The sequence below is a fragment of the Rhea americana genome, unplaced genomic scaffold, assembly GCF_003343005.1.
Source record: "Rhea americana isolate MKP2758 unplaced genomic scaffold, rheAme1 scaffold_227, whole genome shotgun sequence".
NCBI classification, from domain to species: domain Eukaryota; kingdom Metazoa; phylum Chordata; class Aves; order Rheiformes; family Rheidae; genus Rhea; species Rhea americana.
In genome coordinates this window covers 349,239-361,603 of record NW_028186343.1, presented here as the reverse complement: position 1 = coordinate 361,603, position 12,365 = coordinate 349,239, and the positions used below count along the sequence as shown (strand labels likewise).

Below are 12,365 nucleotides of genomic sequence, written 5' to 3'. Positions count from 1 at the left end.
ACGCAAGAGGAGAGGGATAGTTAGGCGGGGAGCATAAAAGAAAAGGAGGTCTCAAAGACTCGGCCACTGTTTCGGTAGCACAAGGACTCAGTCCTCTGCATTTGTGAGAGGGCTGCAGCATCAGGTATACAGCCGCTGCTGCTTTCCTGCCCAGGTGTGAGCTAGGATTCACCCACCTCCCCGTTGTTCGCGCAAATAAAAATGTGATTGTAAATCAAATCCCTCTACACAAGTGTTTTGAAAACTAAACATCTGACAACTGGAAAATACCATTCCAAGAAAGCTCCACAGAAAAAATCTCCAGAAGCACTGAGGGTCACAACACACAAAAAGTTAATCAGGCACTAGGGTTTTGAGAAACGTCTGATGTGTGTAATAGCTTAATACTCTCACCTTGGAAATGAACCCTAGAGAAAGAGTCATGCATAACCTTTATTTGCTAACTTTTATTACAAAAAGCACTAGAGCCATCTAATTTGTGTATCTCACAGCTATATTTTTTGGCAAAGATTACTCTTTTTGCAATACAAATTTTCTGAAAAAAAAGAAAATAGTAATCCTACTTAAGGAAAACATTCAAAAGATTGCCCAATGACTCACAGTAGAAGTTTTAAACCTGGGTCAAAGGTCTGCATTGCTACTCATGCCCTAACACATCCACAATTCTGCTTTCTAGCCCCAGAATGAAAGAGAAAACTACTGGTCTGTGAGCAATGCAAAATGAAGCAAGAACAGGGCAGGCAGCCTTGAGGCGAGGTTAGGTAAGGAAGAGTACTGAGCAGAAAAAAACGAGTCGTGCACGCTCTCCAGGAGAGCGGCAGCAAAACAGCTTGCCCCAGCAAAACAGCTTATCCCAGCACCATGAACTCCCATTCATGTCACCTCRGGCACTATGGGACGTGGGATGCTCCCAAAAGTGCGGCCAGTGGCATGAGTGAAATGCAGGGGTGAGACGCAGCAGTATTTTACCTGCAGCTAGCTGAGTTCACGTTCTCAGGCATTAGATAAAACCCTCCAATATTCATTCAGTAGGCAACGTATCAGAGGTTTTAGTCCTTTCGAGCAGAGGGGCTTCACTTWTTTTTATCATGTAACGAAGGACTCAGATCTGACTGGTTGTGCAGGTAGTACAACATAACAGTTATAAGAATCAGTGACTCGATATTTTTAACATCTATAATGCAGCTTGAGATTGCCCCAGTAGAAATCTACAATCTGCAAAGTACCTCTAGTTTCTTCTATTCTTTGCAAAATGCTTAATAAAACTGTAACTAAAACTTTTTTTAACTATTAGAAAAGACCTTCATCCTTCCACCTGGACCTCTCCATTCCTTACTTCTCTGTCAAATGCCTCATTCATAAAAAGAAAAAAAGGAGAAAAACAGGAGAGGATGGAGTGATTCCTGGGGATGTGCAGACCGCATTTAGTTTCTCTGCAGGCAGGTCACATTCGTCCTCCAGCTGAGAATTCAAAGAGCAGCCATGCTGCCCAGAATGTATCATTGGTTGATGGGTCATCAACAGGATTCTCCAGTACCTAAAAGATACAGTAAGGTTTGTTACTTATGACCTTTAACAATGTAGTTTGCTCACTCTGAAAGAGCTCCTTTGGTCAGAGGTACTTTAGCCCAAGACTAGGGAATGGGAGGGAGTGGTAGAGATGTCACCATGAAGTGACAATGTCTTTGTTCCCCTGTAAGTTCAGGGAGAGTAATCCATCTGTACAGAACGTGGGTGCACAAATGACAAGCACTGTGTACAGTTCAACTCTGGTAGTCAGAGAAGAGCAATTTTCTACCCTCTGTCCAAGGCGCTGCCTCCTGTAAAAGAAAATAAATGATACAGGGCAAGACCAGGATGAAATAATTACTCTGTATCAAGAAGAGAAGTATCACCTCAACAAGGGTGTTCACAGAGGGAAAGAAACGTCTGCAAAATGAGYTTTTTGTTTTGTTTTACTTTCATTCTAACTCTGGAGGGATGAATGACCCATGAAGAGTAAACTGAAAGCCATGTGTGGACTATAGGGARTGTACATCTGCACACCTATGACTCAGACACAAGAATCAAGCATTTGATACCCTACAACAAGGCCAAGAAAAGTTCATCCAGCAAGAATCAGAGTGCTCAGGATGCCTGTAGAATGCTGCAAAACCATTTCCACATTCAAGTTATCTCTTTTGCATGTGGTACACATTAAATTATCCAAGTAGAAGGGGGGGGAAAGCTTTTCTGATTTCCTGAACTCAGTGATCATTACAAAGATTTGAAGATGTCCCTTTTTGACATCTACAGGCATCACACAGTGTCTTGTTCCACAGCCTATATTATTGCACCGAGTGTCATGTTTCTGTACAATCACAAAATCAGTGCAAGAATCCAAAATAGCAAGAGGAAGCTCTAGCTACAGAGACTGCATGCTCTGGAAATCTTAGAAAAGGCTCATTCATTATTAATGCCCAAAGCTTTCCTACTCATCTGGCTCACATTATGGCTGGTAAAAAGGCCACTTTCCAAGATACAGATCTTTATATTGATGCTTTCAGAGGCTCAAAAGAGGTTCTGTTACTGTCCGCAGAGCTGCAGCCGCTTCCCATAACGAGGCCAGCTAATATGGTCTCCTGCTTTTCAAAAATCTCTTCTAAAAAGGCTTTCTCCAGCAGCTTACATTGCAACAGAAAGAGAAATGGATGAGTGATTGGTAGACCAACACATTTCAAGCCAAAAAATAAGCTTTATGAATAGCAGAAGATACAATTTATCTAMGGCTTTTTTGGGTCAAGTAACCTTCAATTCAGAGATGTGCCCCCATCACCTTGAAATCACCAGATTTCTAGTTTCCATTCTCTGCTGCTTTAAAATCAGTGTAAGAAAACATGTGGGTTGAATCCAGACCATGGAAAGTATGTCAGTTGTTTCATCATTTTCTATAACAGTACTGCTCTCTGTACACTGCTGTCAGCCATCTTGGGATGGTGGAAAATCCCTTTTCCTCAGCAGTAACACAGACTGCGAAATGAAAGTTTTATCAAAGATTTTAACAGGTCTGAGAGAGCACAGCCAAATTCCACGGAACCTCTCAGAAGGTTCCAGTTATTTTCTTGCCACAGTGCTAGGTAAACTCTCCATTTCTTAAAATGTAAATGATACTTCAGATCTGCACAGGCTGCTTTGGCCATCACTACAATAATGCTTTTAGTAAAGTCAGGTCTGATAAGCAATCAAAGCAGAAAAAACAATTTAAAAAGCTTCTCCTTCTAGCATGTGTTGGACACTGTACAGGGAATGGCCAGCCTACTCTGAACTGTATTCCAATGATATGCTTAGATTGGACATATTTTATGTAAGATATGATTTGAAATTTCGTATGTGCTGTGTGGGAGCTATAGCCGGATGGCAAGTGTATGGCTGGGCTCCTTCTCTGTACATGAGGTTTATCCTCTTACCTGGCTTTGTCCCAGGGCTTGGCTTCCTTCCATGCACGGTGCCGAAACAGGTGGGCACTGAGGTTTGCTAAACACAGTTTGACAGGAACTGGAAGAAACCGTGATGATAAAAGAATGTGAGCTTTTTTTGCATTTATGTCCTACTCATCACTTCATGTAATGTCTTGCAGCAGGACAAGAGATGCTCCTGGCAAGACTATTCATTCAGAAGAGAAGGAATTCTGCTAAATGGTCTGCAAACCCATGTTGTCTCCTCARTTTGTTATTAAGGCCTGAACAAACATATTCTGTATTGGGAGGACTAGCATGACCAAGAGCGGCAGGGATGACATCTACATTTGCCACTTCAYTTATGTCCCATGGTTATGGGGATATCTAGCAAAATGTCTCTTTCCTGGAACACATTTTAAAAACACAGATTTTAAGAGTCAAAACACACAAACATGTGGTTCTAGATGTAGCCACAACATTCGCTATGATTCTGCTATAGGTTTTCAAGCCCTTTGATTGGGAGTCTGGGGACCTGGTTTTCCCATCTGCACTACCCTTGTGGGCTTCACTACYTCTCAGAAGAGTTTGCAGTCTGTGGGCACTGGGCCAAGTAGGAGACACAGGGTATTTGACTCATGGGATGATCTCAGCAGAACCTTTCTCCTTCTTCCCCCCTCATCACCAGCTTCAAAGAATCTACACTCCAATGACACTGCTTGTACTGCTCCCAGGAATACCCCAAGATATGAATGGCCATACAGTGTCAGACCAAAAGGGTGAACTAACAGAGCTCAAGAAAACAACGTAAGAAGCAGGGCAAGCATCGAGTTGCCCTTTCTTGGAGTCCCCTCCCAGCATGCAGTTTAGAGGCTCCTCTTCGGAGGCTGCATTCAGACAATGACATTTACCAACTTCAAATGGATTCAGCCCCCATGAATTTGTCTCATCTTTTTTTTTTTTTTTAACCCACTTACACTTTGACATCCACAATACCCTTAGCAACAGATTCTACAGCTTAATTATGCAGCATATCAAAAATAGTCTCCTTTAGTGTGTTGTAAACCTGCTGGTGTCAGTGGTGCTTGGTTAGGCACAGGGTGGAGGGCCTGATGGCAGGAGGGTGCCTACCACCCTGAGCTGCAATCCCCAAAATGCAGGCAGAAGCATCTCTGCACCTGCATTTTCTAAATCAATATGCTGGCTCATAAATGCAGTCTCTCTTGCTCCATAGACCTCAGTGTGCTTTTCTGTTTGAAATGTGAGACACAGGAGAGAGAGAGACTCTGCATGAACCATTAGCTAGGCTACATTTCACCTGTGCCAGCCAGAGGAGCGAAGAAGATACAACACGACTATGTGTAAAGGCAAGCATCTGTTCAGTACCCCACAGTGACTTCCAGTTCACTAGCTGGATCAAACTCCTGTTGGGCAGCGGGAGCAGATACAGAGACAGTCAGCTCTCAGTCTCGCTCCCCCCTCACACTCTCACCTCACAGCCATGTAGATCATAAAAGGTTCAGATACAGCCCAAATGCTTAGGACCAACTGTAGAAAGCCCATGAAAGAAACCAACTGGAATTGTTCTAATCAGCTTTCAAGCCAAGTCCTTTCCACATGAACACCTTTGAATGGGACAAGCAGATTCAGGTTCCTCTGGCTGATTTGTAGCTCTGTTCCTGCAATTACGAAGCTGGGAGAGACAAGATGCTGGTTGGGTTGCGAGGACTGAGCACTGGAAGTCCACTCCAGGTTCTGACAGTGACTCTCTGGGTGACCCTGGATAAACCATTTCCTTCTCTATGTTTTACTCTCATCTCTAAAGCAGAAATAACTTCACTGGCCTGTTTTTCCAGGATAACAACATTCATCTGCCTTACTTCAACTTCAAGTTGTTAACTCCTTTCATTAGTCCGCAGATGAGTGATGCTGTGTCACAATCTTGCTAAAGATGACTCAGGTGACACAATACCTCTCTCTAATCCAGTAAATCTGTTAGAGGGCCCCACTTGATAGCAAAGATAATTCCTCACATATTGCCGTTCATTGAGCAGTAATCTCACCCTAGACTGCCTGCCCGTGGTCTTCGGACAAAAAGGCTTAGATAAAAGTGCAGCCTACACCTCACTCATTCTAAAGAGATTGAAGTTCAGTAGTATTCATGGTATTTTGGGGAATTTTGCATTTCTGGGGGAGCTGTACCAGGCCACTAGCCCGGCTGAGTTTATGAAAAGAATTCAAGTAACTACATCCTTGCCAGAAGGTGTCAATACAGCAGCAAGTCCCACCACTGCCAGGAATATGATAAAGGGTGTGTGGATTCCTGACACAACTGACATACCCAACAAGGAGACATTCACCATAGATTTCTTCAACTGGTGGAACATATTTTAAAAATAAACATGAGCTCACTCTAGAGTCAGAACATGCAATTTCAAATCCAGCCAAAATATTGCCAGCAGTTTCTCATTGATCTTTCATGATCTTTAGCCATCATGTAAAACCATGCAAATCCCAAAACAGACTGAGGTGGACTCACAACACCTAGATCTGGGTTTTCCCCAGCAATTCGGAATGTGGAGTTTGGCATGAATGTGAGTAACTGCAGGCACCAAGCCAACTGTGAAATGGGTAAAAGGCAGAAACATTTTAAGCAGGGAACTGGGAGGCAAGAAGCASTCATCTCCATCTCCAGTGAATCACTGCCTTCCCCTGTTGCCTTGAAAAGACACGAAGCCTCTCCAGGCCTCTGTTCCCTATATGAAAAGTGGGAATAAAACTGCTGCTTCTACCTACCTCTTTGACAGGACATTTACAACTTATTATTGATAATGTCATGTTAGCACAAATGCTGAAGAGAGTCAAGGAGAAAGGTTATGAAAAGGGGCTATTAGTCCTGTTCTGTCTTGCAGATCAGTAAGTTAAAGCAACTTCCTAATGTCTGTTTTGCAGTGTTTATTTTTATGAAACATTATGAAAGAYGTATAACAAGATCTGGAAGATGGCATGGATTTTTCTTGTTTAGCATTCTGTGAATTTATCTCAGGTTCTAGTGAAAACCTGCAGTCTGAAACATTTCATACAGGTGGAAAACAGAAAGACAGAATAGTGTCTTTCTGTCTTCTAAATTGGAAAGCTTGCACTATGGAACAATCTTGTCATGAGGTTATGAAGCTACAAAAGACTATTTTAGGATTAACTACAGGCCATACCACTCCAGCTTGCAGGATCAGCTCTCAGTGATTATCAGTATAGCTCACAATTTTCTGCCAAAACCAAACCAGGCAAAAAGCTCAGAAGCCAAATCTGTTATAAAGAGAGGGGTTCATATCCTTTCTGATGARGCTGGACCTGAATCTCCTTTGCACTACACTGCATAAAATACATACAAACTTACACACCATTTCCCATGCACAGATACAAATATCTGCAAAATCTGACACAAAGAGACACTCAAGCCCTTGGAATGAAATGAATCACCACACTGTTTCTGCAGCCCTCTTCAGCAAGGCAGTGAGGACGAGGCTAGACCCAGAACCTCACTTATTCCTGTCTTTGAGAAGCCTTGTGCTCTCTGCTCGCTTTACCTGTGGGGAAGAATAGTTTSCAGAGTCCCTAGCTGTTCTTCTCTAAGGATGAAGCTTTCATCCTTTAAATCTGACTGCTGAATGATGCTTCCTGAACTGGCCTCAACACAGCCACCTTGAGGGACCCTGCTCAAGGGAGCTCTGATACCTGCTGAAATAAATGCTCATGTTAAAGACAATTACAGGTAACAAGACCCCGTTTCTAACCTAGCTAGTCCTCCCCTCCTTATTCCACAATAACCAGATGCTGTGTGAATGGCGGCCACAGCACTTTCCGTTCCACAGACCTACAGCAACAGCATGTGGACGTCAGTAAATGCCAAGGCTATTCTGAAGAACAGGGAGAAGAAAGGGGAGGAGATGGTGGGAATGCTAAACAGGAATGTATAGGAAGGAAACAGAGAGGAAGAAAAGGTGGGAGAGAGAAAGAAAAACAAATAAAGGAAAGTGARAACATGATGCTGAAGACAAGCACAGCTAAGAAGTGCCCAGCCTCTGCTCAGGCAGTCATCATCTGTCTGTTAAGAATTATAGGGGCTATCTTGTGGACAGAGTAACAGCCTGAGCATAGGTAAGAATGTATGGTTCAGTAGCTTAGACCAACAGGTTTCCTCTCTGAGCTGCTATAGAAGCAAGACTCCCAAGTCTGAAGATAAGCCATGCACCCCTGTTTATCATAACACAGGAAAAGCCATGTAAGGGAGCAAGAGCATTTACAGCAAAGGGAAAAGAAGCTGAAAACCTAGCAAGGTCAACAAGSCAGGTGCAATTGTACTAACCTTCTATACTTGGGGTCCACATGGAGCCAGAGGCTGCTCTGGCACTGGAAGGGGCCTGCCACATGGCCAGCTGTTCRCCAGGGAAGGTAAGTGATCCACAAGAGCACAGGACAAAGTTATCCAGCCGTGGGCTGACATCAGAACTGCTTGGTGCTTCTCTGGTCTGCAGGACAGCAGAGCTAAAGCAGGTTCCCGGTTCCAGCACAGCCTCAGTGCAAAAAGCTACAGGTAGTTCAGTATTATGAGTGGTCAGCAAAGCCTTGCTTGTCCTTGCTTCATACAGCCCAGTGCTCTGCATAAAGCTGTAGTGGTGGAAGAAATAAACCAGCCAGACTTACTGCTTTGCAAAAAGGTGGGACCCACCAGCTAAACCTTTGAATCCTATGCTTGACAGGAGGGTAACTCTCAGCTGCTCAGGCTGGCTGAAGCTGATAACAGGGCATAGACTGTTCCCATCTATGGAGTCAGGGCTCCCTAGATGATATCCCCTGGGAACTGAGGGGAAAGTCAGTTCCATAAACAAGTTTAAAGGTCTCATCACTGAACTGTTACTGTAACAGCCTTTTCATACTTCACCTGGATTCCAGCATCTTTAAATATGTTCCTTCAGGAGACTTATCCAGGTCTGCAGCTGACTGCTCCCACCTCAGGTCACTGGGCAGAAGGGTTATCTCCATCTGCTCAGAGCTGATGCCTGCATAAGATCCATCTGAAAGCCGCAGGGCAAGGCAGGTAAAGGGATACTAACAGTCACTCCAAAAGGCAATGAAACAACAGTCTAATTTCTCTAATGCAGCAAGATGCTAGCATTCCCAATGACTAAAGTTTGGTTGAGATGCTGGGAAGGGGCCTGGAAATCTTGGGTTTTACTGGAGTAGACTGGAGTTCAGAACTACATGTCTGCACTGCAATAATCTCTTCATGTCCTTGAGAAGAGGTTTATGAGCTGTTAATGTGTTCCAGTAAACCACCAGTATTTGCTGCCTAGAAAGGCACTCTGCATTCAATCCAGCACTGGAAAGGCTACAGGAAAGACAGGAGCAGCCTGACGATGGCCAGGCAGGTGAAAGGCAAGCCATTGGGTGGGGGGGTAATGCACTGGATTGCCTGCTGTAGAAGAAAGCAGGTGCCAACTTCATCACTACATGAACACTAGCAACTCTTTCAACTTCTTCAGTGGCTGCTTCCAGGAGAAATTTAAAATTGTTTTTCAGCTTTCTGGATCACATCCCAAGCCCGTTTATGAAGAGACCAACCTGTAGTTTGTGGAGTGCAGGCTCCTCTGTCCTGCTGCTCCTGTGCATGATGAGTTAAAGCCTTCTCAGGGCATGAGCTGGTGAGCTTTTCCACGCAAGCAAGCCGGGATTTTTGACGACGTCGATAATTTGCAAACCAGTTATAGACCTGAGTTGGCTGCAGATTCATGTCCTGAGCCAATCCCTCCTGCAAACCCAGGTGTGGGGATGGATCAGAGGAAAAAGAATAAACCATATGCAAATAATAAGGCTTTTTCCTCCAATTCCAAAAGTAGCCAGCTTAAAGAGCTTTAAAACCCTTAAAGACACTTGTTCACCAGGTCTCTGATAAGTCTGTCAGACTCCATTTAAGGAGACTGACTTATAAACACAAAAGAGTTGTTAGAAGACRTGGATTCTACCTTCTTCCCCTTGCTAATTTGTTTGCTAAAGGAAATAATTCACTGTTACTTTATATCGCTCTATYTATAAACGTGCAACATACTACATAAAACCTTGCTAAAGCACAAGTCTTCCACAGAATGACATCACTAACATGACACTAATGGAATAAACACTAATRCATTTACCACATTGAATAATTTTCATAAAATGTGAGCAGTATAAACTTCATATCATCTTCACAGAAAAATGTCTGCTGTGTTAAACTAATTGCGAAATAATTAATAATAATCATAGAAGTGAAGAACATATTTGGAAATTTATAYACAAGTTATTATTATATCTTGACCTTTTAGGACTTTTTGTGCAACCTTACTATGCTCCTAATTTTTCTTCTTTTATCTTTTTTTAATATTTAGAAGTGGTTGTTACCTTATGAGAAGGTACAAAATAAACCTCCTTCACATTGCAGAACTATTCAGCAAGTCATCCTATCTTGTATAAAAAGGGGGTTGAAAGAACTGCGTGCCCCAAAGGCAGACTTTAAAAGTCAGAAGCTTTTACCTTGCAAGACAGTAGCAAACAAGGATTACTAAATTCATTCACAAGTCACTTTTCTTACAAATTTGTCCCTGTTCACATAAGGTGGATACATGCATACACCAACACAGCCTGTCTTGTTTGCAAGTTTTAARTTTAACATGATAAATCAGTGCAATATGTATATTCTGCTGATCAAAGTGCAATTTTATAAAGCCTGTAACTCTATCAAATCAGAACTATTTATCACCATAATATTGCGCTTCAGAGTGATGGTTATTTCCTTGCCTTTGTCAAACTACAAAATTAGACCTGTTAGGAACCCAGTGAGGAATTTATTTCCCCTTTTTGTCCAAATTAAGTGAAATTACTTAGTGAACTTATCTTAAAATGAACCTGCAAGGAAAGATCAAATTTAGGGAATTCCAGCCCTATTGGGGCTCCTGAAAACAAGGAGTTAAAAAGAAACCAGTTATAGATCCCTGATCACAGAATGTTGTTTTTCTATTACGAGGAGACTTGCTTGGAGGTAGCATCCCTACCCGCTGTTCCTTGTTTGGATTTGTCGTCACCTCTGCTGCAAACCTGTGCAGTTCCTGGCGGACTTTGTTTGGATAGTTTCGATTCTTCAGACCTTCAGGACAAAGGGAAACAGGCGGAGGATTCCTGTGCACAAAAGAAGGTAGGATTGAGGAGGACCCATAACGATTCATTCACATTTATTTATAGRAGCTTTGACATATTGCAACAGGCAAAGGTCAAAACCCCAGGTGAAACATATCTCCAAGAAGCTTTCATCTTGAGATACAAAAACAGCCTCTAAATTTCTACCCACTACATCTGCTAACTAGAGCAGAGGAAGAACATAATTGTCCCATGCTGCAGTACCTCTTCCTGCAGCGGAACTTCTGCAGGGGGGTGAGAAAGTCCGTGCGGTGCTTCTCCATAACCTGCTGGTAGTGAATCTCATRCCAAAGTTGTACCAGCTCCTCTTTTTCTTCTGCCCTGCAACACTAAAACAAAACAGCAATTAAGCAAACCCTTTCCAGGGAGTCAGTTAGGCTTCTTTGCAGAGAAGACCCGCCAACAACTGGAAAGTTGCTCAGATGCCTACTGGACTGACAAAGATTGGTAACCGTTACCCACACATTTGGCCTGCTGTTCTAATGTACAACTGTCTAATCCCCTGTTTTCCTCTGAGGAAAGGACTATGCTACCAGATCTAGAGGCCAAAATCCCCCACCTTGAGTGGTACCTTCAAAATTCCCTCAGATCTTTCCATCCCAGCAAGAGTGGAGCCCTCCCCTTGGCCTGTCCCCAAGGCATTTACATCCTGAGCCCTAATAAAGAGCTCTAAGAAGAATAACAGACACGATTCCCCACTTCCACAAACTATGACCAACTCTATAATCACCCAGTTACCTTCTCCCCCCTTGGCTGATTAACAGTAATTGCCTGTAGCAAAGTCCTCATCCTTTCAGGTCAGCCAATCCACACATCTCACTACCATACACCAGCCAGAAATATCCATGTACTGCTTTGGTCTAATCCTAACAGCTCTAACCACTATTTTTCTGATACTGCTTTTTTTGTCTCCATCAAGGAATGGAGACACATCCTTACCTCCAGGAGTCTGCAGGCTGTGTCATGCTGTCCTTTACGGATATGAACCAACACGCAAGCTCGGACTATGTGAATGTTGGTGAGAAAATGTGCCTTGTGTTTGCATGCCATAATGGCCCCAACCAGCTTCTCCAGGGTGGGAGATGAGCTCTGGAAGTCCTGGCAAAGCTGTCCTGCTAGATCCAGCAGTTTGGCTGGTGGAAGAGCCTTGTTTTTRTGCCTATTCAGCATGGCCATGAACCGCTTCATCCTGATGTTCTCCTGGGTRCCTTTTTTATGGAATACACAGAGTTGAGGTTAGCAAGATACTATTATATCATAATTGGAATTCCTATGGTACACTTTTTTTCTTAAAAGTATTTCACTGGTTTTTTTTTTTCTTTTTTTTTTAAGATAGTATTTCACTGCATTGCTAAAAACATCCTGAGGACCTCAAAGCACTTTACTTAAAATAAAACTAGGCCTAAAGCAGCCCTGAAAAGTAAGAGCCACAGCAGACGTGTAGGTGAGAAGTCTGCGCTCAGAAAGTCTCCCTCAAAACTAGGAGGCTGCAGCCGGAGCCCAAAGCAGATGGCTGCACGGGGTCCCCTCCGCTCTGCGTTACCCCCCACCGCCAGCTCCTCCTCCCTGACCCTTCCCCCGCAAATCAAGTATCCCCTTATTCAAGCCGTCGTATAAAGAATTACATATATTGCTTAGAGGTCCAAACGGCCAAGGCGTGAGCGCCGGCCCGGAGACGCCCTGCACAGACGAAGCGAGCTCCGC

At 43.4% G+C, this 12,365-nt stretch overlaps 1 protein-coding gene across 2 annotated transcripts; it reads right to left on the bottom strand.

Annotated features, from left to right (window-relative positions):
• Positions 1-1,337: 1,337 nt before the first annotated feature.
• ANHX (anomalous homeobox) lies at positions 1,338-11,870 on the bottom strand. Of its 2 annotated transcripts, XM_085305805.1 has the most exons (9): positions 11,601-11,849; positions 10,866-10,990; positions 10,520-10,643; positions 9,057-9,243; positions 8,377-8,509; positions 7,801-8,102; positions 7,022-7,172; positions 3,447-3,534; positions 1,391-1,537 (listed from the first exon to the last, which is right to left on the bottom strand). In XM_085305805.1, the coding sequence occupies exons 1-9, from the start codon at positions 11,847-11,849 to the stop codon at positions 1,445-1,447; spliced, it is 1,452 nt and encodes a 483-aa protein (XP_085161931.1). In that variant the 3' UTR covers positions 1,391-1,444. The 2 variants fall into 2 exon arrangements, with proteins under 2 accessions (XP_085161930.1, XP_085161931.1); XM_085305804.1 differs by lacking the exon at positions 7,022-7,172 and having other exon boundaries at positions 1,338-1,537; positions 11,601-11,870.
• Positions 11,871-12,365: the final 495 nt, after the last annotated feature.